General features: G+C 39.1%; 1 protein-coding gene and 2 long non-coding RNA genes across 4 annotated transcripts in view; 2 read left to right on the forward strand and 1 right to left on the reverse strand.

The window, feature by feature from the left end:
* The window catches only part of dusp10 (dual specificity phosphatase 10), a 35,491-nt gene extending 24,463 nt beyond the window's left edge, over window positions 1–11,028 (forward strand). The window contains exons 3-4 of the mRNA XM_061886098.1: window positions 6,680–7,048; window positions 10,452–11,028. Coding sequence (XP_061742082.1) covers window positions 6,680–7,048; window positions 10,452–10,717 — 635 coding nt within the window. The 3' untranslated portion in view covers window positions 10,718–11,028. The remainder of the gene's footprint in view (window positions 1–6,679; window positions 7,049–10,451) is intronic.
* The window catches only part of LOC133542204 (uncharacterized), a 185,422-nt gene that overhangs the window by 103,261 nt on the left and 54,661 nt on the right, over window positions 1–27,500 (reverse strand). The window lies entirely within an intron of this gene.
* LOC133542203 (uncharacterized) lies at window positions 19,805–25,551 on the forward strand. The gene is made up of 2 exons (XR_009804091.1): window positions 19,805–20,363; window positions 20,844–25,551. It is a non-coding gene; the product is annotated as an uncharacterized LOC133542203 (long non-coding RNA).

Here is a 27,500-nt window from a genome sequence, read left to right on the forward strand (position 1 = left end):
AACATGATACGGAGCCGGCCCGTTGGTTGTGTGATATAAAAGCGTGTGCGATGACATGTAGTGGAGCAGTAGTCTTCTTTTGGGGGTGCGCGGAACCCTGGAGGTACTTGAAGGTATGCCAAGGGACAAGTGAGATTTATTAAAAACATTTTTTTGTGCGATTGAGTTCAAAATCTGTCTGAGTCTGAGTCCCCACAGCCCATCCCATCAATCAATAATTAGCTAAGACTGAGCAGTTGCTGTTTTGTGCTATATGTCGCATTTTCCGGACTGGAGAGCGCACCGGGATATAAGCAGCAACTACAAAATTTTAGAATACATTTTTCCCCCCCCCATATACTAGCCGTCCCGGACTATGAGCTGCAGATATATATATTGTGAAATGAATACAAATAAATATTTGGTAAATGTTTATTTACACACCTTAATTGTTTCAGTGACACCGCAGTAAAACGGTTAATCAAACAAAACGGAAGTCATCGTCATGGACCCACTAACTGCAGAAGCTAGCTCTCCAATCAGCTAAATGGACTCAATAACTCCACGATATTGGCTTATAGTCTGGAATTTACGGTAATTTATTGTGATTAAAAACGGTTCAAATTGGATATTTCACTGTTGAGTATCAAACCATGCGTCGTATCATCTTTTATTCCATTAGTTGACTCTCACCCTGCTTTCTTTGGCCACTCCAAATTGAAGTGAAGTGAAGTGAATTATATTTATATAGCGCTTTTTCTCTAGTGATTCAAAGCGCTTTACATAGTGAAACCCAATATCGAAGTTACAATTAAAACAGTGTGGGTGGCACTGGGAGCAGGTGGGTAAAGTGTCTTACCCAAGGACACAACGGCAGTGACTCGGATGGCAGAACCGGGGATCAAACCCGGAACCCTCAAGTTGCTGGCACGGCCACTCTACCAGCCGAGCTATACCGCCCAAATTCAACCAAATATAATTCTGGTTCACCCATTTTTGGCCCGAGCCTCCAACTCATTTAAATATTCCCTATTTAAAGACCCCTCCATGGCATCAGACTCTCGGCCGCCTCCGTCTATGACGTGCACTTTTCTCCCAGGCCAAAGAGCGCCGTTCAACATTCGCCGTTCAAATCGCGGAGATGAGAGGACGGTTCACACGGGGCTGAAAAAACCAAACAAAAACAGGAACTCTCGGTTTTATGAAATACCCGCTTAACATATTTGCTGAAACATGAGACCTTCATAACCATTAAATAGCGATAGAATGACGTTCAATAGGAGTATTATGAATTCAAAATGGGACGCCGTGCAATGTCCTCACATTGAATGACAATTCCTGCACTGTGAATAGTACGCACACTGACCATGTGTGTGTGTGTGTGTGTGTGTGTGTGTGTGTGTGTGTGTGTGTGTGTGTGTGTGTGTGTGTGTGTCTGACAGGTGCAAAGCAGTTATTCAGAGGTCAAAAGTTAATTGTGAGCCATAAATAAATTTAAAAAATGGTGTCGGTCCATGTGCTTGTTGGTTAGCACAGTCTAGTTCAGGCCTGGGCAATTATTTTGACTCGGGGGGCCAAATTTTGGGAAAAAAGTCTGTCTGGGGGCCAGTATATCTGATTTTTAGGAACATTAATACAAAACCTCACAATAATGTCTGATTGAATGCTAAAAACTTAATGACAGACCGCCTCAAAAAAAACCAAATATAATTTTTTTTTTTTTTTTACTGAATGAGACACCCAGAATGTACATAAATCAATGTTTATTTATATAGCCCTAAATTACAAGTGTCTCAAAAGGCTGCACAAACCGCAACGACATCCTCGGCAGGGCCCACATACGGGCAAGGAAAAACTCACCCCAGTGGGACGTCGGTGGCAGTGACTATGAGAAACCTTGGAGAAGGTTTGGTGAAAATAAAGAATGTAGGATTTACAATATTACGAATGAACGATAAAACACTGAATATTTAGAGAAACAAGTGTGACTGGGGGCCGGTATATCTGATTTTTAGGAACACTAATAAAAAAAAACATGCAATAATGTTTGATTGAATGCGAAAAACGCTATGACAGACCGCCTTAAAAAACTAAATGGAATTGTATTTCTTTTTTTTAACTCAATGAAACATCTGGAATGTACATGAAAATAAAGAATGTGGGATTTACAATATTATCTGTGAAGAATAAAACACTGAATATTGACAACATATGAACGTCACACCCCCTCTCCGTCCACATATTTTACAATCAAGCGAAACACAACAAAAATGCAACAGTGAAATATGAACGCAAAGGGTAAAACCCCCCCCCCAAAAAACTTACAATCTGATATATCGGATTTTTCATGTTATGAAAATCTCCTTTCGCGTCTGTCCCTGACACCTGTATTTCTGTGGAAACGCTCCCCACCCACACTGCTTGGTTCCTTATCTGAGATGCTGTGACTTAGATTACCATAGCAACTACTTAGATGACCATAGCAACTAATTAAATGACCATAGTAACTAATTAGATGACCATTGTAACTAATTAGATGACCATAGCAACTAATTAGATGACCATAGTAACTAATTAGATGACCATAGTAACTAATTAGATGATCATAGAAACTAGTTAGATGACCATAGTAACTAATTAAATGACCATAGTAACTAATTAGATGACCATAGTAACTAATTAGATGATCATAGAAACTAGTTAGATGACCATAGTAACTAATTAAATGACCATAGTAACTAATTAGATGACCATAGTAACTAATTAGATGACCATATTAACTAGTTAGATGACCATATTAACTAGTTAGATGACCAGAGCAACTAATTAGATGACCATAGTAACTAATTAGATGACCATAGCAACTAATTAGATGACCATAGTAACTAATTAGATGACCATAGTAACTAATTAGATGACCATAGTAAGTAGTATATCATGCAAAAGCGCAGATTCCTACAATTGAAATACTTAGTATAGTTGAAGACTTACGGTCATTAGAAAACATGACTGCACATCATGATGGCAGCTACACTTTCCATCTTAACGATCTAAAAAAAAATTGGGGAATATCCGGCGGGCCAGATTGAAAAGCTTAACGGGCCACATGTGGCCCCCGGGCCTTAATTTGCCCAGGTCTGGTCTAGTTCCTGGTTCATGAGGATGATGATTCAGGTCTCCCAACAGTGAAAAGACATGATTTTATCTGCACGTTTGTCCAGACTCTCACCAACATGCACAGGTGAGAGTAGGGTTGCGTGATGTGAATGGCTATGGTGTCAGTTTATTTCCAACACGCATGCAATTACAATATGAGACGTCACATACTGTGTTGCCAGTTTCTCATTACAGCATGTCTGAAAAGGAGCGGGAGGAAGCAGAGCTTATTTACTCCCACCATAGCAATTTCGAACACAATACTCAATCTGTAACACAGCAAAATTTAATTGAGTGATATAAACAATACAGTGCTAAAATAATTTTTTTAATATTTAATATTTTTAAATGGCAGCACGGTGGAGAGGGGTTTGTGCATGTGCCTCACAATACGAAGGTCCTGTGTAGTCCTGAGTTCAATCCCGGGCTTGGGATCTTTCTACACCTGGGAATAGGTTGATTGGCAACACTAAATGGGCCCTAGTGTGTAAATGTTGTCTGTCTATATGTGTTGGCCCTGCGATGAGGTGGCGACTTGTCCAGGGTGTACACCGCCTTCCGCCCGAATGCAGCTGAGATAGGCTCCAGCACCCCCCGCAACCCCAATAGGGACAAGCGGTAGAAAGTGAATGGATGGATATTTTTAAATTAGATTTAATTGACTCTGTCAATGTCGACTAAACTATATAAATTTGGCAGACAGTTTTTGATACAGTTGTTGTATCATGATATCGACACATTCTCGCCTTGTGCTGTAAATTTGACAGTAACAGGCGAACAAAAGGCGTCCTCAACGCATCGTAGCATCCTCGCTAGCAAGCTAAAGGCTAACATCCTTCCCCAGTGCAGCTTCTAAATCAGCAAACTACTTTTTCCCCCTCTCAAGTATCATGTTCACCGGAGGACAAGGAATAGCTAAACATACTCCACTACACACTGTAGGAGGATATGCTAACATCTAAGCAAGAGCTCTTGAACGTGAACAGGAGTGGGTGGATTGATACTAATATCGACAATAACGATACCAAGTATCAGTACATGGTCGATACTACAGTGATAAGATACATATATTTGTTTTGTTTTTTATTGTCATCACAAAAATAATTTTTCTTACTGTTTACAAAACTCAGGAAATAAGCCCTAGGCAGAAAAAACAAAGGGTTTAAATCGGAGCCAAAAGTACATTTTGCTTAAGTTCAAATATTTTTCACTATTTAATTTATTTTTTTCAAAAATATTGTATGTAATTTAAGTGAATAAGGAAATATTTTGAATATCTAAATGATATTGTTACACCGCTATCCTGTGTTTTTGTCTAATTATAATTGTGGTCAAAAATGATTTTCAATAATCTTGAAAATGTGAAGTATCAGTACTGGTATCACCATTATTGTCTCTGTAACTACACGTTTGTAGTATCAGCAAAACTCATGTAAAGTATCCAAATGACAGAAGAATAAGTGATTATTACATGCTAACAGAAGTGTAGATAGAACATGTTACAACAGAAAGTAAGCAGATATTAACAGTAAATGAACAAGTAGATTAATAAAAGCTTTGACAAAAAAATGCAACTGGAAATGACACATTAGATAATGCATACGTCAGCAGCCAAATTATGAGCCTCTGGTTTTATTATCATTTTTGTACCAAAATAATATATTGCGTTTGTATATTTAAATATTTTAGGCCAGGGGTGTTAAAAGTGCGGTCCATAGTTAATTTTTTAATTGTTAGCATTCCAGTATTACTTTTTGATTTTTATTTATTATTTTAATTGGTTTTACCGTTTAAAATTGTTTTTAATTATATTTATTTTTATATTGTTTTTTTTAATTTATCTATTTACTTTATTATTTTTTTATGTTTATTTTTTATTAAGTCATTGGTGGAGCTAAGGATAATATTTGAATATTGTCTTTAATATTGTTGTTCAGCACTTTGGAAACATTTATTTTGTTTAAATGTGCTATACAAATGAAGTGGATTGGATTACCATGCTAGTTTTTTTTTTGGGCCAATTTTGCAGGTATACACCGCTTGCGTCAAATATTTTGTTACTTGACGAATTATATCTGTTAGCAGGCTAGCGTAAGTATGGTAGCTTTTTTTTTTTTCCAAGCAGGGTTTTCCTATAATGTAACTGAATGTTGAGCACCGCCACGGCAATATCATAGCCACCACATTTCGAACAATAGGGGTTTTGACGTGAAAACAGATGAAAGTAATATAATGTATCGTAGCATCCCGAAGAAGTCCCACAAAGTCTGACGCTATTTCGAATTTGATTGACATGCTAACAAAAGGCACAATTCCAACAGGCTTTACCTTCCGTGCAGACACTTTCGTCTGCGTGATTAAAAAATAAAAATAAAAAATCATATGTCATTGCAAATTAAGCCCCGCCCCTCACCCCACAGGTATGTCGGCAATCTAGGGGAAACCCTTAGGTGAAACACCGCTGTCGTATTTTGGAACTTGATGCATGCTAATGTCCACAAACCACGTTAAACCCAGATTCCGATCTAACAAAGGTCTTAACTCATTCTCCTATGCCACATCAATGTGGAATGCACTCCCAACAGGTGTAAAAGTAAGTCCATCTCTATCCTCCTTCAAAACAGCTCTAAAACAACACCTCCAGGCAACTTCAACCCTTTACTAATACCCTCCTCCATTCACATCTCATCTCTCCGGATTGTAAATAAACTAATGTAAATAATCAAATGTATATCCAATTGTTCTTATGCTGTCTGAACTCACTATGTTTTCTGCTGGCTGTACATATCCTACCAAGTAAGACCTACACTGTTTCAATGTCCATTTCTCTGTTGATGCGATTGTTGATGACTGAAGTACTGATATCAACCAAAGCTCCTCATCCCACCCTCCGGATTGTAAATAATGTATATAATTCAATGTATGTACTATGATGATTAACTTGTGTGATGACTGTATTTTGCTGATAGTATATATTTGTACCATGAATTGATTAACGTGGATCCCGACTTAACAAAGTTGAAAAACGTATTCGGGTGTTACCATTTAGTGGTCAATTGTACAGAATATGTACTGAATTGTGCAATCTACTAATAAAAGTATCAATCAATCAATGTTAGCAGGCTAGCATTAAGACATTTTTTTTTTTTTTAGGTACACACCCCTCAGAGTAATATGTTTTCATACTTGACACTTATTACAGTTAGCATGCTAACAAACATTAGCATGCTAGATTTAATTTTTTTAAATTCAGCTGGTATACACCTTAGTGTCAATTTTTTTTGTATTTCACGAATGCTAACTGTAAGCATGATACTTTTATCATTTTAACTGATTTCGGTTAGCACACTAGCGGTTTGTGCTCAATTTTTTTGTTATTTGACGCTATCTGGCTGGCATGCTAACTGTTAGCATTTCAGTTGGGCTTTAGCTCTTTGTATTCACACAATTTTTTCCACCAAAATGGCATTTTCTAGTGTGTTGTTGCTAACTGAAACAGAAAGTATATCCCGCATGGAGATAATGTTTTCTTACTCACTCGCAGGAGGCCTTAGCTGCTTCAGGCAGAGCCACGAGAACCTGTGTGAACACTCGCTGCACCTTCACGACACTTTGGACTCGGGCGCAGCTGCCGGCCTCTCGGGGACGCTACCTCACACCCTGCCCTCCACCCCGGACATCGAGAACGCCGACGTGACGCCTGTCTTGCCCTTCCTCTATCTGGGTAACGAACGCGACGCTCAGGACGTCAACTTGCTGCAGCGGCTGAACGTGGGCTTCATCCTCAACGTGACCACCCACCTGCCGCTCTACCACTACGACACGGGCCTGTTCATCTACAAGCGCCTGCCCGCCACCGACAGCAACAAGCAGAACCTCCGCCAGTACTTTGAGGAGGCTTTTGAATTCATCGGTAGGTAAACATGCACACATGAACATCTTGGGGCACGGTTAGGGATGCTCCAATCAGGGTTTTATGCTAATACCAAGCATCCATTAGTGAGATCGGCCGATATCGAACTGATCACATGTATTAACTGTAATTGGTTCAATGTATTTATGATCGGACTGTTAATCTTTGGGATTCACACGATTCGATTCTTGGGGCTAAATATTCGATTCAGAATTCGTTAAAATGGGGTAGCAGTTCTACAATTAACTGTATTTCTCTATAAAATAAATAAAGAGCTACAATAAAATTATATATAACTTAAAATAAAACTGTTTTTTGTTTAAAAGAAGGAGAAGTATTCTTAACCTCTCTTTTCTAAAAAAAAAAAACTGTACAGCAGATGTAGATCATCTACATTATGGGTCCCCAAACTTTTTGACTCAGGGGTCACATTGGATTAAAAAAATTTAACCGGGGGGCCGGGCTTTGTGTGTGTGTGTGTGTATATATGTATATATATATATATATATTTTTTTTTTTTATAAATATATATATTTTTTTAATCAATCCAACAAAACAATACACAGCAATACCATAACATTGCAATCCAATTCCAAAACCAAACCTGACCCAGCAACATTAAGAACTGCAATAAACAGAGCAATTGAGAGAAGACACAAACACGACACAGAACAAACCAAAAGTAGTGAAACAAAAATGAATATTATCAACAACAGTGTCAATATTTGTTACAATTTCAGCATAGCAGTGATTAATAATCCCTCATTTACATTATCATTAGACATTTATAAAAGATTTAAAAAAAGAACAATAGTGTCACAGTGGCTTACACTTGCATCACACCTCATAAGCTTGACAACACACTGTGTCCAATATTTTCACAAAGATAAGATAAGTCATATTTTTGGTTCGTTTAATAGTTAAATCAAATTTACATCATTGCAATCAGTTGATAAAACATTGTCGTTTACAATTATAAAAGCTTTTTAAAAAAAATCTACTACTCTGCTTGCATGTCAACAGACTGGGGTAGATCGTGCTGATATCCTATGTATTGAATGAATACAGAATCGTTTTGAATCGGAAAGATAACGTTTTTGAATCGAGAATTGCGTTGAATCGAAAAAAATTGATATATCGAATCGTGACCCCAAGAATCGATGTTGAATCAAATCGTGGGACACCCAAAGATTCGCAGCCCTAATATATATATATATATATATATGTGTGTATATATGTATATATAAATATATATATTCCGAGCGCAATTATGTCACGTTATCGACGGAAAAATGCATTTGGATGTGCCCAGGAGACACCGAGAGTAACAAGCGGTAGAAAAGGGATTAGAAAGGACAGATAAAAAAAAAAAATTATAATAAAAATTAAAATGTGATTGCAAATCTGTCTTTTCTATTCCTTTTTCTACCACTTGTTACTCTCGGTATAATAATTATAATGAATGCACTAATACAAAATAATAAAATAAAATGAATTAATTGCAATTCCCCAAAAATTTTTATTTATTTTTTACTTATTTTTTCCATGGGACTTTTTAAGGATACGACCCGCCCGCATACAAAATCCGGCCTTCGGGCCGTAGTTTGGGGACCACTGCTTTTTCATGCCTGCCCTGTCACATATATATCAACGGCTTTACACACGCGCACACACACACACACACACACACACACGCACACGTGAAGTGAATGCAATGCATAGTTGATCAACAGCCATAAAGGTCACACTGAGGGTGGCCGTATAAACAACTTTAACACTTTTAACCCACACCAAACAAGAATGACAAACACATTTCGGGAGAACATCCGCACCGTAACACAAAAACAGAACAAATACCTAGAACCCCTTGCAGCACTAACTCTTCCGGGACGCAAAAATATACACCCCCTGCTACCCCCCCACACCCCACCCCCAACCCTGCCCACCTCAAACACCTCATGCTCTCTCAGGGAGAGCATGTCCCAAATTCCAAGCTGCTGTTTTGAGGCATGGTAAAAAAAATTATGCACTTTGTGACTTCAATAATAAATATTGCAGTGCCATGTTGGCATTTTTTTCCATATCTTGAGTTGATTTATTTTGCAAAACCTTGTGACATTGTTTAATGCATCCAGCGGGGCATCACAACAAAATTAGGCATGATAATGTGTTAATTCCATGACTGTATATATCGGTATGTATTGGTTGATATCGGTATCAATAATTAAGAGTTGGACAATATCGGAATATTGAATATCGGCAAAAAAGCCATTATCTGACACCTCTATTCACAACGTTTATATCTGCGGCTAATATATAGAAAATATTATTTTCCTTCAAAAATTTTGCGGGTGCAGCTTACATACTGGTGCGCTCTACATCCCGGAAAAATGCAGTCGATTGTTTCGAATTGAGAACTTTGCTTCACTATACAAACTTTTTGATTTACGAACTCAGTTCAAGAAGCAATTAAGTTGGTACAGTGGGGCAAAAAAGTATTTAGTCAGCCACCGATTGTGCAAGTTCTCCAACTTAAAATGATGACAGAGGTCTGTAATTTTCATCATCGGTACACTTCAACTGTGAGAGACAGAATGTGAAAAGAAAATCTAGGAATTCACATTGTAGGACTTTTAACGAATTTATTTGTAAATTATGGTGAAAAATAAGTATTTGGTCAACCATTCAATGCTCTCACTGATGGAAGGAGGTTTTGGCTCAAAATCTCACGATACATGGGCCCATTCATTCTTTCTTTAACACGGATCAATCGTCCTGTCCCCTAAGCAGAAAAACAGCCCCAAAGCATGATGTTTCCACCCCCATGCTTCACAGTAGGTGTGGTGTTCTTGGGATGCAACTCAGTATTCTTCTTCCCCCAAACACGACGAGTTGAGTTTATACAAAAAATGGATACATAAATGATACAGCAGAGGATTGGGAGAATGTCATGTGGTCGGATGAAACCAAAATAGAACTTTTTGGTATAAACTCAACTCGTCGTGTTTGGAGGAAGAAGAACACTTTGCATCCCAAGAACACCACACCTACTGTGAAGCATGGGGGTGGAAACATCATGCTTTGGGGCCATGTTTCGTGAGATTTTGAGCCAAAACCTCCTTCCATCAGTGAGAGCATTGAATGGTTACCAAATACTTATTTTCCACCATAATTTACAAATACATTCTTTAAAGTTCCTACAATGTGAATTCCTGGATTTCTTTTCACATTCTGTCTCTCACAGTTGAAGTGTACCTATGATGAAAATTACAGACCTCTGTCATCATTTTAAGTGGGAGAACTTGCACAATCGGTGGCTGACTAAATACTTTTTTTGCCCCACTGTAAATCCATGTTGTACTGTACAAGAAACAGTGACCATGTGGTCCTTCCTGTGTTCCAGAGGAAGCCCACCAAGCTGGTATGGGCCTTCTGATCCACTGCCAGGCCGGCGTGTCTCGCTCCGCCACCATCGTCATTGCCTACTTGATGAAGCACACCTGGATGACCATGACGGACGCCTACAAGTTCGTTAAGACCAGGAGGCCCGTCATCTCCCCCAACCTCAACTTCATGGGCCAACTGCTGGAGTTTGAGGAAGACCTCAACAACGGGATCACGCCGCGGATCCTCACGCCAAAGCTCATAGGTGTGGAGACCGTCGTCTGAAAGCACCCAGCGACGCCGCTCACTCGGGTGTCCGGTTCGCAATGTGAGTACGCCGCCATTTTCTTCTCCCATCTCCCCGCCCGGGCTTGTCTCGGACTCTCTGGAGTGCCAAAGCTGCGCGGGTCAGCACTCGCCAAAAAAAGAAAAAAGAAGTCCCTTCTATTTGGAAACCGGAGATGTCGGGACAGACAGACAGAGAATATGCTGGGGATGTGCGGATAGAAGATGTGACTGGAGGAACTCCGCTTCACACTGTGGCTCGCGTGATGGCGGGAATGCACCCCCCCATGAAAAATAAACAGTAGAAGACATGTCTGGTGTGTTAATGTTCTATTTTTATACGGGGGTGACCATTACAAGCCCACAGTGGCTTTTACTGTGCAATAATTTCAACATGGAATGCAACCTTATATCTTCTCTGTATATATTGGTAGTGATTAAGAAACATTTCCATCTGAATATTGGTGTATTGGAATTAATACTCTTTATTATTATTAGGGATGGGCTTTTTTGAATACATTTCCCCGATCCACTAGAAAAAAAGTTATTCTGAGCAAACTAGGTGAATATCTGACTGTTCTGAACTCCCATTTCCGTGCAAGTTTGTACTAAGAAAATTGTTTTCCAACCTTTACTTAAAAAGGAAAAAAATCACCAAGCATGCAATGACTATTTGAATAAAGTTTACTACCAGTCAAACGTTTGGAGACACTTTCACATTTAATGGCATATTAAAGGGTCTCTAAACCTTTTGACTGTTAGTGTACTTCCTGCCATTCTGGCATAGAAAAAGGGGTGCTCAAATAAAAAAAGTAAAAAGATTAACATCCAAATCGCGATTATTTATTCAGATTCTAAATTGAGTCATAATTTTCATTTTCCATTAAAATAATCATTTTTTTAAACGTCAAACGTCAGCGCTCCTAATGAGGTTTGGTGACCAGTAACCTGTTTTGAAAAGTTTTTTTTTTTTTAACGAATACTGCTCTATACAAAATAATGCAATTTGTGAAAATCGGTTTAAATCGAGAATCGATTCTGAATCGAATCGTAACCATAAAAATCTGATTCGGATTGAATTGTGAGTTGCCCAAAGACTCCCAACTCTAATAATTGGCCATGACACATAGGCAAAGAGTAGCGATGTTCCGATCAGAGATTTATGCTGCCGATTTATGCTGCCGATTCCGATCATCCATGAACGATATTGACGTTCATCAATACAGATACTGATAACATGTATTAACCTAGGTTAAATGTGTGTGTGTGTGTGTGTGTGTGTGTGTGTGTGTGTGTGTGTGTGTGTGTGTGTGTGTGTGTGTGTGTGTGTGTGTGTGTGAAATAAATATATATATATATATATATATATATATATATATATATATACACACACGCATATACATATATATACACATGTATATAGATATATATGTTTACATATATACAAACCCCATTTCCATATGAGTTGGGAAATGTAAATATAAACGGAATACAATGATTTGCAAATCCTTTTCAACCCATATTTATTTGAATGCACAACAAAGAAGATATTTGATGTTCAAACTCATACTTTTTTCTTTTTGCAAATAACAATCAACTTAGAATTTCATGGCTGCAACACATGCCAAAGTAGTTGGGAAAGACCATGTTCACCACTGTGTTACATCACCTTTTCTTTTAACAACACTCAATAAATGTTTGGGAACTGATGAAACTAATTGTTGAAGCTTTGACAGTGGAACTCTTTCCCATTCTTGTTTTATGTAGAGCTTCAGTCGTTCAACAATCCGGGGTCTCCGCTGTCGTATTTTACGCTTCATAATGCGCCACACATTTTCGATGGGAGACAGGGCTGGATTGCAGGCGTGCCAAGAAAGTACCCAAACTCTTTATTTATGAAGCCACGCTGTTGTAACACGTGCTGAATATGGCTTGGCATTGTCTTGCTGCACAAAGCAGGGGCGTCCATGAAAAAGACGGCGCTTGGATGGCAGCATATGTTGTTCCAAAACCTGTATGAACCTTCCAGCATTAATGGTGCCTACACAGATGTGTAAGTTTCCCATGCCTTGGGCACTAATGCACCCCCATACCATCACAGATGCTGGCTTTTGAAGTTTGCGTCGATAACAGTCTGTATGGTTCGCTTCCCCTTTGGTCTGGATGACACAATGTCGAATATTTCCAAAAACAATTTGAAATGTGGACTTGTCAGACCACACAATACTTTTCCACTTTGCATCAGTCCATCTTAAATTATCTTGGGCCCAGAAAAACGGCGGCGTTTCTGGATGTTGTTGATAAATGGCTTTTGCTTTGCATAATAGAGCTTTAACTTGCACTTACAGATGTAGTGACGAACTGTATTTAGTGACAGTGGTTTTCTGAAGTGTTCCTGAGCCCATGTGGTGATATCCTTTAGAGATTGATGTCGGTTTTTGATACAGTGCAGTCTGAGGGATTGAAGGTCACGGTCATTCAATGTTGGTTTACGGCCATGCCGCTTACGTGGAGTGATTTCTCCGGATTCTATTAACCTTATGATGATATTATGGACCGTAGATGTTGAAATCCCCAAATTTCTTGCAATTACACTTTGAGAAACGTTCTTAAACTGTGTGACTATTTGCTCATGCAGTTGTGGACAAAGGGGTGTACCTCGCCCCATCCTTTCTTGTGAAAGACTGAGCATCTTTTGGGAAGCCGTTTTTATACCCAATCATGGGTATAAAAACCTGTGGGCTGTTCCAAATAAGTGTTTGATGAGCATTCCTCAACTTTATCAGTATTTATTTGCCACCTTTCCCAACTTCTTCGTCATGTGTCGCTGCCATCAAATTCTAAAGTTAATGATTATTTGCAGACAAAAAAATGTTTATCACTTTGAACATTTTTATGCTGTTGTCTTTGTAGCATATTCAATTGAATATGGGTTGAAAAGGATTTGCAAATCATTTTTTTCCGTTTATATTTACATCTAACACAATTTCCCAACTCTTATGGAAACGGGGTTTGTATTTCTTTTTTCCATCAGCACTGAAGTCGGGCAATGTGTGTTTTGAAAATATACATGTTTATGTGGCGTGGAGTGAATAACAGCAGCGTAGCGAACTCTATTTCCCCTTCTTTAATACATCATTAATCAACTATATTTAGATAGATGTCATTTTGAACAAAATCGATTATGCCCATCCCTAATAGTTATGATTAAAAGCGCATCTGTCTTTTTTTTGTTGTTGTTGTTGCTGCTTTTGCCGCAAGCGACAAAACAGCAAAGCAAAAGCAGTGGAATAACCAGTGACCAGTAAAACAGGGCTACTTGTCATTTTTAATGGGACATAACAGAATCCTTCCACTGCCTGCTTTTCTCTTCTCTCTTTGTTGTTTGCTTTGTGCCAGGACTATTGTGAAAAAATGTTGTACCATGTCTTCATCGTGCTAATAGTACATGGTAGCAGAGGTGAACCCCTTGTTGTTGACACCAAGCTACAGTGGGCCGAGGGTTTTTGCCTTGTGCCTGTGCAAGCAAGGTGTTGCCGTCACGTGCTGTTTCTCTCGTGCCTCCTTCAATGCCTTAAGGCGCGCGTCATCACCAGGCCGCGCACGGCGACGTCACGTGCACGCCAATGCAGACCGCATTGACGTGGCGTGTGATGCAAAATGTTCACAAGTCATTCATTCTATGCTCGATTGTGTTACTTTCCCCCAAAGAAGTAGCGCACTGATGAAAGGAAAATTCGCTTTTTTGGAGTTACTTTAAAGAAGTAAAAAAATAATAATCAAAATTGTTTTTAATTTTTTTTTTTTGTTTTTATTTTATTTAAAAAAGTATATATTTTTGACACACATAATGCTCCAAATACAAACCACAACATTTTTAGGAGGGTGTGACATGTGTTTGTGCCATTTGATATAATTTCCTACTGATCTAATCTACATTTTTTTCATGCATTCACTCGAATTTAGGATTGAATGGGCTTTTATCTCGTGAAAGTGGCTAAAGATTTAGTCTTATTATGAACAGGGGTGTCAAACTAATTTTCGATGGGGGGCCACATGGAGAAAAGTGTACTCCCAAATCAAGGCATGATAACTTAAAGGCCTATTGAAATGAGATTTTCTTATTCAAACGGGGATAGCAGGTCCATTATATGTGTCATACTTGATCATTTCGCGATATTGCCATATTTTTGCTGAAAGGATTTAGTAGAGAACATCGACGATAAAGTTCGCAACTTTTGGTCGCTAATAAAAAAGCCTTGCCTTTACCGGAAGTCGCAGACGATGACGTCACAGGTGTGAGGGCTCCTCACATCCTCACATTGTTTTTAACGGGAGCCTCCAACAGCAAGAGCTATTCAGACAGAGAAAACGACAATTTCCCCATTAATTTGAGCGAGGATGAAAGATTTGTGGCTGAGGATATTGATAGCGAAGGACTAGAAGAAAAAAAGTAAAAAAAAAAAAAAGGCGATTGCATTGGGAGCGATTCAGATATTTTTAGACACATTTACTAGGATAATTCTGGGAAATCCGTGATCTATCTATTGTGTTCCTAGTGTTTTAGTGAGACTAAATAGTACCTGATAGTCGGAGGGGTGTGTCCACGGGTGTGTTGACGCCAGTGTATGAGGGAAGTCACGGCAGCTGCATGGACGGCGCAAGCTCCGCAGATCTCCGGTAAGAGGCGACTTTTTACCACAATTTTCTCACCGAAACCTGCCGGTTGACATGTGGTCGGGATCCATGTTCGCTTGACCGCTCTGATCCATAGTAAAGCTTCACCTCTGGGAATTTCAAACAAGGAAACACTGTGTGTTTGTGTGGGTAAAGGCTAAAGCTTCCCAACTCCATCTTTCTATTTTGACTTCTCCAATATTAATTGAACAAATTGCAAAAGATTCAGCAACACAGATGTCCAAAATACTGTGTAATTGCGCGATGAAAAGAGACGACTTTTAGCCGCAAGTGGTGCTGCGCTAATATCATATTAGAGGGGACATATTAGTAATATGTCCCCTCCAACTCGAGACGTCACAAACACGTGTCATCATTCCGTGACGTTTTCAACAAGAAACTCCGCGGGAAATTTAAAATTGTAATTTAGTAAACTAAACCGGCCGTATTGGCATGTGTTGCAATGTTAATATTTCATCATTGATATATGCGTGGTCGGTAGTAGTGGGTTTCAGTAGGCTTTTAAAAATAAAGACAACTTCAGTTTGTTGCATTTGTGTAAAAATTGAACAAGCACATTCTGAAAATGTACAAATCATAATGTTTTGGGTTGGGTTTTTTTACACTTACATGTTGCGGTTAATAGTATTCTATCTTTATTTGTCGGTATATATACTTTCTAAACAAATTATGTGATAATCTTTATCAGTCAACTCATTGGTGTTTATTTTCGAACCACCAAGATAAAAAAATTATTTCAAAATCAAATTATAGGATGTTATTTATGTAGTTTGATCATTGTCCTTGACTGGTGCACTAACATCATGTGATTTTTTTTTAATAACATATGTAGCATAACTTGTCCAGGGTGTACCCCGCCTTCCGCCCGATTGTAGCTGAGATAGGCGCCAGCGCCCCCCGCGACCCCGAACGGGAATAAGCGGCAGAAAATGGATGGATGGATGTAGCATAATCTACAAAGATACAAATAATTGCTGTTGCGACATCTAGTGGAAATTAGAACAGCACTTTCTGTCATTCAAAAATTTCCGCTCATTTTTCTTCTTGGCACACTCATCCCGAGGGCCGGATAAAACCTATTCGCGGGCCTGTTCCGGCCTGTTCGTTTGACACCCCTGGTCTAGAATGATGAGCAGTTACTAGAACTGAAGTTTAAAAACTTATTTGTAAATACAAACAAAATACTAGCTCTGTGTGACAGAATGAACCAAACTACCGTATTTCCTTGAATTGCCGCCGGGGCGCTAATTAATTTAAAACCTCCCCTCACTCCTGCGCTTACCAAAGGCATGCGGTAAAAGTAAGCATGCGCTAATTGTTTTAAAACCTTTTCTCACTCCGGCACTTACCAAAGGAATGCAGTAAAAAATTGAGTGTGATGTAAGCTTAAACCTTAAATCCTACTGAATAGCTCTTAATCTTCTTCCCTTTATGCGATTTCAAATTAACGGCATTGAAATCAGCCTCCTCTAGTTTGAAAATGATGACAGGGTGTCACTTGTGACGTCACGAGTTTGACCAGGCGGTAATACATAGCATGCGCTAATTATTTTGGGAAGCGAGTTTGACCCGGCAGTAATTCAAGGCAGGCGCATACTATATGCCCTGCAGCAATTCAAGGAAATACGGTATATAAAAGGTCCAACCAGTCTCTCGAATGGTGGCCCGTCTCTCACGCTTTTGTCCACCAAGGTTGCAACGCCTTGGCAGGAATCGAAACTGAAAGTTAACTTGATACGTTATTACTCCAACATTCTTTTTTTTTTTGGTTGTAAAAGGAGAATAATGTACATTTTTTTAATTACAGGAACCTAAATGTCAAAATAGTCCAACCTGGTTTCAATACAAACACATGCAACATACTGTACCAACGGATACCAAAATAAGGCAATAAATAATATTTCACTTGAATTGAGCACAAATTAATGTGCAAAAAAACTAAACGTACAATTTGATACCAGAAGAAAAAAGGTGGAGCAGGAGGGCATGGGTTTTACTGAGTGTTTTTTTTTTAGTTTTAGGCAACAAACAGTGCTGTGTTCAACCTGCTCAACAGGACTGTCACCTATTGGGTGACATCATTGTCTTATTTGCTTAATTGGCCATGAGGCCCGCGCATGTGTTTTATGGACGCTGCTGCGGGGGAAACAATTAAGTTAGTGGGTGAGACTTCCCACAAGAAGTCGCTTGAGTTCTAGTATCTAAATTAGAGATGTCCGATAATATCGGGCTGCCGATATTATCGGCTGATAAATGCAATATCGGAAATTATCGGTATCAGTTTGAAAAAAGTAAAATGTATGACTTTTTAAAACGCTGTTGTACGCAGTGGTACACAGACATATGGAGAAGTACAGAGCGCTAATAAACCTTAAAGGCACTGCCTTTGCATGCCGGCCCAATCACATAATATCTATGGCTTTTCACACACACTAAGTAAATGCAAGGCATACTTGGTCAACAGCCATACATGTCACAGTGAAAGGTGGCCGTATAAACAACTTTTAACACTGTTACAAATATGCGCCACACTGTGAACCCACACCAAACAAGAATGACAAACGCATTTCAGGAGAACATCCGCACCCTAACAACATAAACACAACAGAACAAATACCCAGAACCCCTTGCATCACTAACTCTTCCGGGACGCTACAATATACACCCCCGCTAGCCCCTACCCCTCCTCATGCTCACACAGGGAGAGCATGTCCCAAATACCAAGCTGCTGTTTTGAGGCATGTTAAAAAAATTATGCACTTTGTGACTTCAATAATAAATATGGCAGTGCCATGTTGAAATTTTTTCCCATAACTTGAGTTGATTTATTTTGGAAAACCTTGTTACATTGTTTAATGCATCCAGCGGGGCATCACAACAAAATTAGGCATAATGTGTTAATTGTTAATTCCACGACTGTATATACATCGGTATCGGTTGATATCAGAATCATTAATTAAGAGTTGGACTATATCGGAATATCGGCAGACAAGCCATTATCGGACATCTCTAATCTAAATACTCGCTAAATATAGCTACCAAGACATGTTCACACTGCGGGTCGATTTTCATCATTTGTTTTTGCCCACATGGGGTTGTTTTCATGTATCTGAACGCTACAATTCCGATTTGATTGAAATCTGACCTAGGCCAATTTTGTACGAGGTCATAAATCAGACTAAACTGCAGTCTGAACGCATTTTAAAACTTGACAAAGCGGTCACAATATTTCAATGTTCCTCCCTGTATGCATATCATGCCGTCTGCGTTTGGGGCCCTGTTGTGCGCAAATAAGCGGGTATAAAATGTCGACGAATGGATGACAGGGTGCTTTACATGACATTTTACCCAACTCTTTCCTGCTCCGTCACTGATAAGAATATAAAGGCACATTTTCTCCAGATCCACTCATCATAGTCCCTGGATGCACACAGCTTTGGTGCTCGGTCGGTAATCAAACGTATTGGAATCCGATCCAATCCAATTGATGTTTTGATTGTGTTCATTTTTTAAATTTTGCACAAAAAAATGTATTATTATTTCCAATTAATTTGTTTTAGTATAACACATGCATCAAAAATGCATGTAAGTTTGATTTTAAAAAGTATAACAATCACTTCACATAGGTGTAAAAAAAGTTTTTTTTTTTAATTTCAAAATAAAATCCCTTAATTCAACCTTGGCGCTCTCTCACCCACACACTCCTCCGAAAAGACATTGAACTCAAAATTCTTGCCTTTTTTCCTTCTTTACCCTCAGGGAATCCTTCAATGTTATGAACGTTATAGGTCCGGGGGTCTCATTAATTCAAGTCTTAAAAGTAAGTCACATATTTATACATACATTTTTGTTTTTATATCCAATGCTTGAGTCCCTAAATTAACTTCAGATCTATCCAGTGATATCAATTTTTCGTTTTTTTTGTTTTGTTTTGTTTTTTATGCCCTTTTTGTCAAAGGAAACCCATTTTATGTATTGATATTTAATGTAAAGTAATTGGAGCTGTGAATAGGTCAATCATTTACAACATTGATTTTGATTCATAGTAATGGTTTGATCTGGCGTTTTCCTCACCCTTTCCTGCTCCATCACTGAAAATAGTATTTTTTGCCAAATCAACTTAAACATTTGCAGCGGTTCATCAGCTTTTTTTTGGGTCATATTAAATTAGTTACTTTGCACAACTAAACAAAAATACCAAACATATTTTCCCCAATAATTTGTTTTAGTGCAAAATATGCATAAAATAAAATTTAGGTTTGAATTAAAAAAAAAAGTATTTATTTTTTATTTTTTTGTCAATCATGGTTTATATAACGAATATATTTAAACTGTCAAATATATATATATATATATATATATATATATATATATATATATATATATATATATATATATATATATATATATATTGCATAGTTTTATGTATCTATAAAATAATTCATTTTATATATATATATATACATATACACATACACACACACCTTTGTCTTTTGCCACTTTTTTAGTGCCATTTTTTGATAAACCCATTCAACTACTACACATTTTAGCTCAAAGTTTGGCCAGGGAATAAATCATTTACTGAATTTAACTGTGAAATCAAAAACTATCCATGTAACCAAGCAGTAGTTTAAAACTAATATGCACAAAGTTCACCCTCCAACTGCTGCGTCTGAATACGCTCACTCGTTTTTGTACCACTCATGCCTTGCATTCGAGGAACACCAGAGATGATAGACTTTAAATAAAGATCCCAATTCAACTAATTCGATAATTGATGATTCTTTTCAATGAAAACATGGCTAAAGCACAGGGATTCCATTCTTTTTTCTTTTTTTTAATGCATAACATTGCTTGTAAAGGCCATCAAATGCAAAAGTAAGTAAAAAGATGTGATTTAGAGATGAACACATAATTCATGCTATGCAAAAAAAAAGGTAATTTTGAGGTTGTTTCTGCAAGCCTGAAGCATGAGTGGCAGTTTTCCAACCCGGGTGTGGATGATGTTTGATATTTATGTCCTCACATGTATCCTGGTGTCTTTTGGTGTGGACCGGTGCTGTGTTGTAACCATTTAGCACGTTTGTAGCGTCGCCGTTTACCAACAGACTTCTAGAGTTTTGCCACCTGAGCCAATGTGATTTACAAAAGAAAAAAAAAATTGATATTTTCTTTGCTTTTTTAGTTGTGTTGGTCCCCCATATGCACTGACCTTTTTTTGAACAATGTCAACAGTGTACTGTAGATCGCTTGAAGAGAGAAGCATGCCAAGTGCTGCGAGTGTGTGTGATCGACTCTTGCACTCATTCTGGTGCTGTCTGTCTTTCCCACACTTTTTTTTTTGTTAAGTCCATCGCTTGATCTGTTTTGATGAGTCTCTGCCCTGGGCTCGGAGGCTCTGTTAAAACAGGCTTTTGGTTCTTATTAGGTGCACAACATGTGAATATATATACATATATATTTTCTTTGTATGCGTACAGTATGTCATGAATATTTTTGCACTGACATATGGACGGATGGATTTATTTTTCTCCACAAAAGGGTGCTAATCTAACGGAGGCCTTCTCCCTCACCTTTTTTGCATGACTTGCTCAAGATCGGACTGGTCTTTCATGTCTTCTTCTTCTACTCCCCCTGGAACTGTTACCACTGAAGCACTGTAATTTTCTAATCTCCACTTGTAAGCTTTGAAAATAAACAGGGAGGCCTCATGTTTGCTCTTTTTTTTGTACCCCAATTACCAAGCTCATTGATTTATTGATTGATTGAAACTTTTATTAGTAGATTGCACAGTACAGTACATATTCCATACAATTGACCACTAAATGGTAACACCCGAATATGTTATTCAACTTGTTTAAGTCAGGGTCCACGTTAATCAATTCATGGCACACATCTAAATAGTGAACAACTGCTAGCACGAGGCGCTAACAACGCAGAAGATAAGGATAGATCTATAACGCCCTTTTAAAACAGTCAAACGCTCCATTGACATGCAGTTATGGTGTTTGTGAGAGCAAACCCAGAGGAGATACTTTTTTTAAAGGCCTACTGAAATGAGATTTTCTTATTTAAACGGAGATAGCAGGTCCATTCTATGTGTCATACTTGATCAGTTCGCGATATTGCCATATTTTTGCTGAAAGGATTTAGTAGAGAACATCGACGATAAAGTTCGCAACTTTTAGTCGCTAAGAGAAAAGCCTTGCCTTTACCGGAAGTCGCAGACGATAACGTCACCTGTTGAGGGCTCCTCACATCCTCACATTGTTTTTAATAGGAGCCTCCAACAAAAAGAGCTATTCAGACCGAGAAAAGGACAATTTCCCCATTAATTTGAGCGAGGATGAAAGATTTGTGTTTGAGGATATTGATAGCGACGGACTAGAAAAAAATAAATAAAAAATCAAGTTAAAAAAAACGTGATTGCATTGGGATGGATTCAGATGTTTTTGGACACATTTACTAGGAAAATTCTGGGAAATCCCTTATCTTTCTATTGTTTTGCTAGTGTTTTAGTGAGTTTAATAGTACCTGATAGTCGGAGGGGTGTGTCCACGGCTGTCTTGAGGCCAGTGTCTGATGGAAGTCGACGGCAGCTGTATGGACGGCACAGGCTCAGCTGATCTCCGGTAAGTGGCGACTTTTTACCACAATTTTCTCACCGAAACCTGCCGATTGACAAGTTTTTCAGGAACCATGTTCGCTTGACCGCTGTGATCCATAGTAAAGCTTCACCTCCGGGAATTTTAAAGAAGGAATCACTGTGTGTTTGTGTGGCTAAAGGCTAAAGCGTCCCAATCCCATCTTTCTACTTTGACTTCTCCAATATTAATTGAACAAATTGCAAAAGATTCAGCAACACAGATCTCCAAAATACTGTGTAATTATGTGGTTAAAGCAGACGACTTTTAGCTGCGTGTGTGTGCAGCGCTAATATTTCCTTACAGTCAGTGACGTCACACGTACACGTCATCATTCCGCAACGTTTTCAACAAGAAACTCCCGGGAAATTTTTAATTGCAATTTAGTAAACTAAAAAGGCCGTATTGGCATGTGTTGCAAAGTTAATATTTCATCATTGATATATAAACCATCAGACTGCGTGGTCGGTAGTAGTGGGTTTTAATAGGCCTTTAAGCGTAGTAACACATTGCCTTGCTCACATTGCTCTCGCAACCACTAGGCTATTTGCTTCCCGCAGTTGGATTTTTATTGGCCCGCAACACATTTTAAAAGACTAAATCAGGAGTGGGCATTACGTCAATCGCGAGCTACCGGTCGATCTCGGAGGGTGTGTCAGTCCATCCAAGCCAGGTATTTAAATAAATATATATAAAAATTAGCAATCATCAATCTTCACCAAGACTTCACTTTCGTCAGTTTGACATTCTCGGCACCCGAAGATCTCGTGAGATGACCCCTGCTGCTGCGAGCTCATTATTAAGAAAAAAATCACTGACAGGACGGATAGAAACACTTTTTATTTCAACAGACTCTTGGGCCGTACCTGCTGTCAAAACTCCAAAGACCGACTGCACAGTTCCTGTCTTCACCATAAAAGACCTGCTTCATCCTGCCTGTGCTAACAAAATAAGACTCTCAGAAAGCTAGCAAGCTACGGAGTTTGAAGTCAATGTATTTCTCCCCCGCCCTCAGAGACCGCTCCCTCTCCCCGCTCGCCCACACACTCACTGACGTCACTCACCTGCTGTCAACACATTAAAGGTCTACTGAAATTAGATTTTCTTATTTAAAACGGGGATAGCAGGTCCATTCTATGTGTCATACTTGATCATTTCGCGATATTGCCATATTTTTGCTGAAAGGATTTAGTAGAGAACATTGACGATAAAGTTTGCAACTTTTGGTCGCTCATAAAAAGGCCTTGCCTGTACCGGAAGTAGCAGAAGATGTGCATGTGACGTCACGGGTTGTGGAGCTCCTCACATTGTTTACAATCATGGACACCAGCAGCGAGAGCGATTCGGATCGAGAAAGCGACGACATACCCATTAATTTGAGCGAGGATGAAAGATTCGTGGATGAGGATAGTGAAGGTGAAGGACTAGAAAAAAAAAAGGCGAGGGCTGTGGGAGCGGTTCAGATGTTATTAGACACATTTACTAGGATAATACTGAAAAATCCCTTATCTGCTTATTGTGTTACTAGTGTTTTAGTGAGATTATATGGTACCTGAAAGTCAGAGGGGTGTGGCCACGAGTGTAGTGACCGCCAATGTCTCCAGTGGGAGGAGGTAATAGTCTGCAGCTGCAGGAGGACGCAAGCTCCGCTCACGTCTACGGTAAGAGCCGACTTATTTGCACAATTTTCTCACCCAAACCTGCCGGTTGACATGTGGTCGGGAACCATGTTCGCTTGACCGCTCTGTTCCATAGTAAAGTTTCACCTTTGGGAATGCAACCAAGGAAACACCGGCTGTGTTTGTGTTGCTAAAGGCAGCTGCAATACATCGCTTCCCACCTCCATTTTCTCTTCTTTGACTTCTCCATTATTAATTGAACAAATTGCAAAAGATTCAGCAACACAGATGTCCAGAATAGTGTGTAATTATGCGATTAATGCAGAATACTTATAGCTTGGATCGGGCTGGAAGAACATGTCCGCTACCACCGGTGACGTCACGCGCACGCGTCATCATACGCGTCATCTTTCCGCGACGTTTTCAACAGGACACTTTGTGGGAAATTTAAAATTGCAATTTAGTAAACTAAAAAGGCCGTATTGGCATGTGTTGCAATGTTAATATTTCATCATTGATATATAAACTATCAGACTGCGTGGTCGGTAGTAGTGGGTTTCAGTAGGCCTTAAAGGGCCACACACAAACATATGCCGCTCTCATAACAAAGTCTTTAAAAACGATTATGGGTATTATTAGGTCAGATGTGGACATGGCCACAAGAACTGATCCCAGGTCTGCTGTTCTCCTGCCCACAATAACTGATCCCAGGTCATATGGGGACATGGGCCGCAAGAACTGATCTCAGGTCAGATGTGCACCTGCCCACAAGTACTGATCCCAGGTCAGATGTGCACCTGCCAGGGGCGTCACTAGACCTAATACTGTACTGGGGCACACCTGGGGCACAAATAATTCATGTGAGCGTGCAAAGCGCGCAAGCAAAAACATTTTTAGCACTTATTTATCATAAACAAATACATAAATAGTGCTTTAAACTATGAAATCATATCAGATTATGTTGTATGGATCTTTGATTAACCACCTGAAATTAACTAATGCATTTGACCTACTTGTGCACTTTTTTACTCCAGACTTCTAAACTGCTACTGGTAAAAGCAGAAAGGAAGAGCAATTAATCTTTTTGAAATATATATTGCAGTAATCATCTGCAAATTTAACATCTACAAAAGTAAAACAAAAAATAAAGCACCCCTACATCTCTGGGTTCTTTTATATTATTTAATTTCCATTTATGGCAATGTGGCTAATCCTATTTTAGATACACAAAACTATAAAATATACACAAAACAATAAAGCCACAGTAGTAGAATAAATGAACAACTGTTGTGTGTCTGTTCAGGGAATCATTTTCTGAGAAGTAAACTGGAACGTCTCCTTTTCATTTTTGCAAAGTGGTCAATCCCTCTGGACAGACATGGAAATATTACAGTAACCGTTGTACAGTTGACCAGTGGTTCCCAACTGCTGGGTCGTGACATAAAAGTGGATTGTGTGTCATTTTCAGTGAGTCGCAGTCAGATGAGTGCATGAAAAAAAAAAAGTTTAGGGAGAAAAAAATGAAATTGTGGCAACAAAACCAGATTATTTTAGCCTTTTTTCTAGTGACTATTAGTGAGTATTTTAGCAAAAGGCAAACTGACTAACAAGTTGGAGGAGGACTCAGGACAGACATGGAAATATATTTTTTAAAAATCTAAATGGGGCAACAATCCCCGATATTTTCAGCCATCTTTCTGAAAACAAATACAGAAATGTTACTATTTTTTCTGGAAACAAAAACAGATGCTTTAGCTGTAGCCATTTTTCTGGTGACAAAACAAGATTATTTTAGTCAAAGTCACACTGATTAACAAGACAAGTCTACTGTACTATTTTTCTGTGAAATAAACTTGAATGATTTAAAAATTTGGCTCACGACTTGATGATATGGAAAAATGTTTTTCTTCCTGAAGATAAACCATTTGAGAAGCACTCAACTCACACATGCTTACTCCAAATCATCATTGATGCAGAACCAGCAGACAATAACCAACATTATGTTTCATGTTCAACTGAAATTTCCCGACAGCTCGTACAGCAAATGAATATGTTTGTCTTGATACAAGGAATAACCTTAGCTAATTTAGCATCAACTTAAGGCAATGATGTTGCCTAGCTAGCTAGGACTTCACTTACATCTCTCATTCCTCGGTGCTTCTTCCCTGCTGCGGGCGAATAACTTTCTTAAATCCATCTAGGAATTACAGTTTGAGTCAAATCAAAGTCAAAATATTGTAATTAACAAATTGTTGTTGGCTAACGTCACCCACCTCACGCAGTGATTCGAATCCCCCCCCCCTCTCTCTCAACCGAAGTCTCGATCCACATGTGAATAAATTACCATATTAAGTAGCCATGTGCTCACTGTTTCGTGGAGTGAATACAGTAGCAATCAATGACCATACTAAGTAGTATGTGCGCTGTTGTCTATGTTATGTAGACTTAAAACTCTGAAGCGTTTTTTTTTTAATTGGTGAATTTTTTACTGGGGCACTGCAGATCAACAGTGGGGCACGTGCCCCAGTGAAATATGTCTGGCGACGCCCCTGGCACCTGCCCACAAGTACTGATCCCAGGTCAGATGTGCACCTGCCCAGAATAACTGAGCCCAGGTCAGATGTGGACATGGCCACAAGAACTGATCCCAGGTCAGCTGTTCTCCTGCCCACAATAACTGATCCCAGGTCATATGGGGACATGGGCCACAAGAACTGATCTCAGGTCATATGTGCACCTGCCCACAAGTACTGATCCCAGGTCAGATGTGCACTTGCCCACAATAACTGAGCCCAGGTCAGATGTGGACATGGCCACAAGAACTGATCCCAAGTCATATGTGCACCTGCCCACAAGAACCGATCCCAGGTCATATGTGGAGATGGCCTCAAGAACTGATCCCAGGTCATATGTGCAGCTGCCCACAAAACCTGATCTCAAGTCAGATGTGGACATGTCCACAAGAACTGATCCCAGGTCAGCTGTTCTCCTGCCCACAATAACTGATCCCAGGTCATATGGGGACATGGGCCACAAGAACTGATCTCAGATCAGATGTGCACCTGCCCACAAGTAATGATCCCAGGTCAGATGTGCACCTGCCCATAATAACTGAGCCCAGGTCAGATGTGGACACGGCCACAAGAACTGATCCCAGGTCAGCTGTTCCATAATAATTTTAAAATACTGTTTGTTCTTTTCATTTTTTATTTGTTGTTTGTTTGAGATCTATTGTAAAGTTCAGCTGTTTTTTTCAGTGGGGCCTTGGCTCCACTGCAAGCATGAATAAATAAAGTCAAGTCAAGTCAAGTCAGATCTGCAACTGCCAACAAGAACTGATCCCAAATCAGATGTGCCCCTTCCCACAAAAACGGATCTCAGGTCAGATGTGGACATGGCCACAAGAACTGATCCCAGGTCAGATGTGGACATGGCCACAAGAACTGATCACAGGTCAGCTGTTCTCCTGCCCACAATAACTGATCCCAGGTCATATGGGGACATGGGCCACAAGAACTGATCCCAGGTCATATGTGGACATGGGCCACAAGAACTGATCTCAGGTCAGATGTGTACCTGCCCACAAGAACTGATCCCAGGTCAGCTGTTTGCTGTTTCCTGGTTTCTTTGCCTTTTTTTTTTTCAACATCAAAACCATGTTTTCATGTACCAAGCCTGTCATCTCTGCATCTTGGGGTTCGTCACCACCACTCCGTGACACATTGCTTCTAATACAGTTTTAAAACATAAACATAACGCTAATTAGCCTTTTTGTTTGAAAAAAAAAATATCCTCCCCAAATTTAAAGCCAATTCAAAAATG

Source organism: Nerophis ophidion, linkage group LG24 (genome assembly GCF_033978795.1).
Source record: "Nerophis ophidion isolate RoL-2023_Sa linkage group LG24, RoL_Noph_v1.0, whole genome shotgun sequence".
In the NCBI taxonomy this organism is placed as follows: domain Eukaryota; kingdom Metazoa; phylum Chordata; class Actinopteri; order Syngnathiformes; family Syngnathidae; genus Nerophis; species Nerophis ophidion.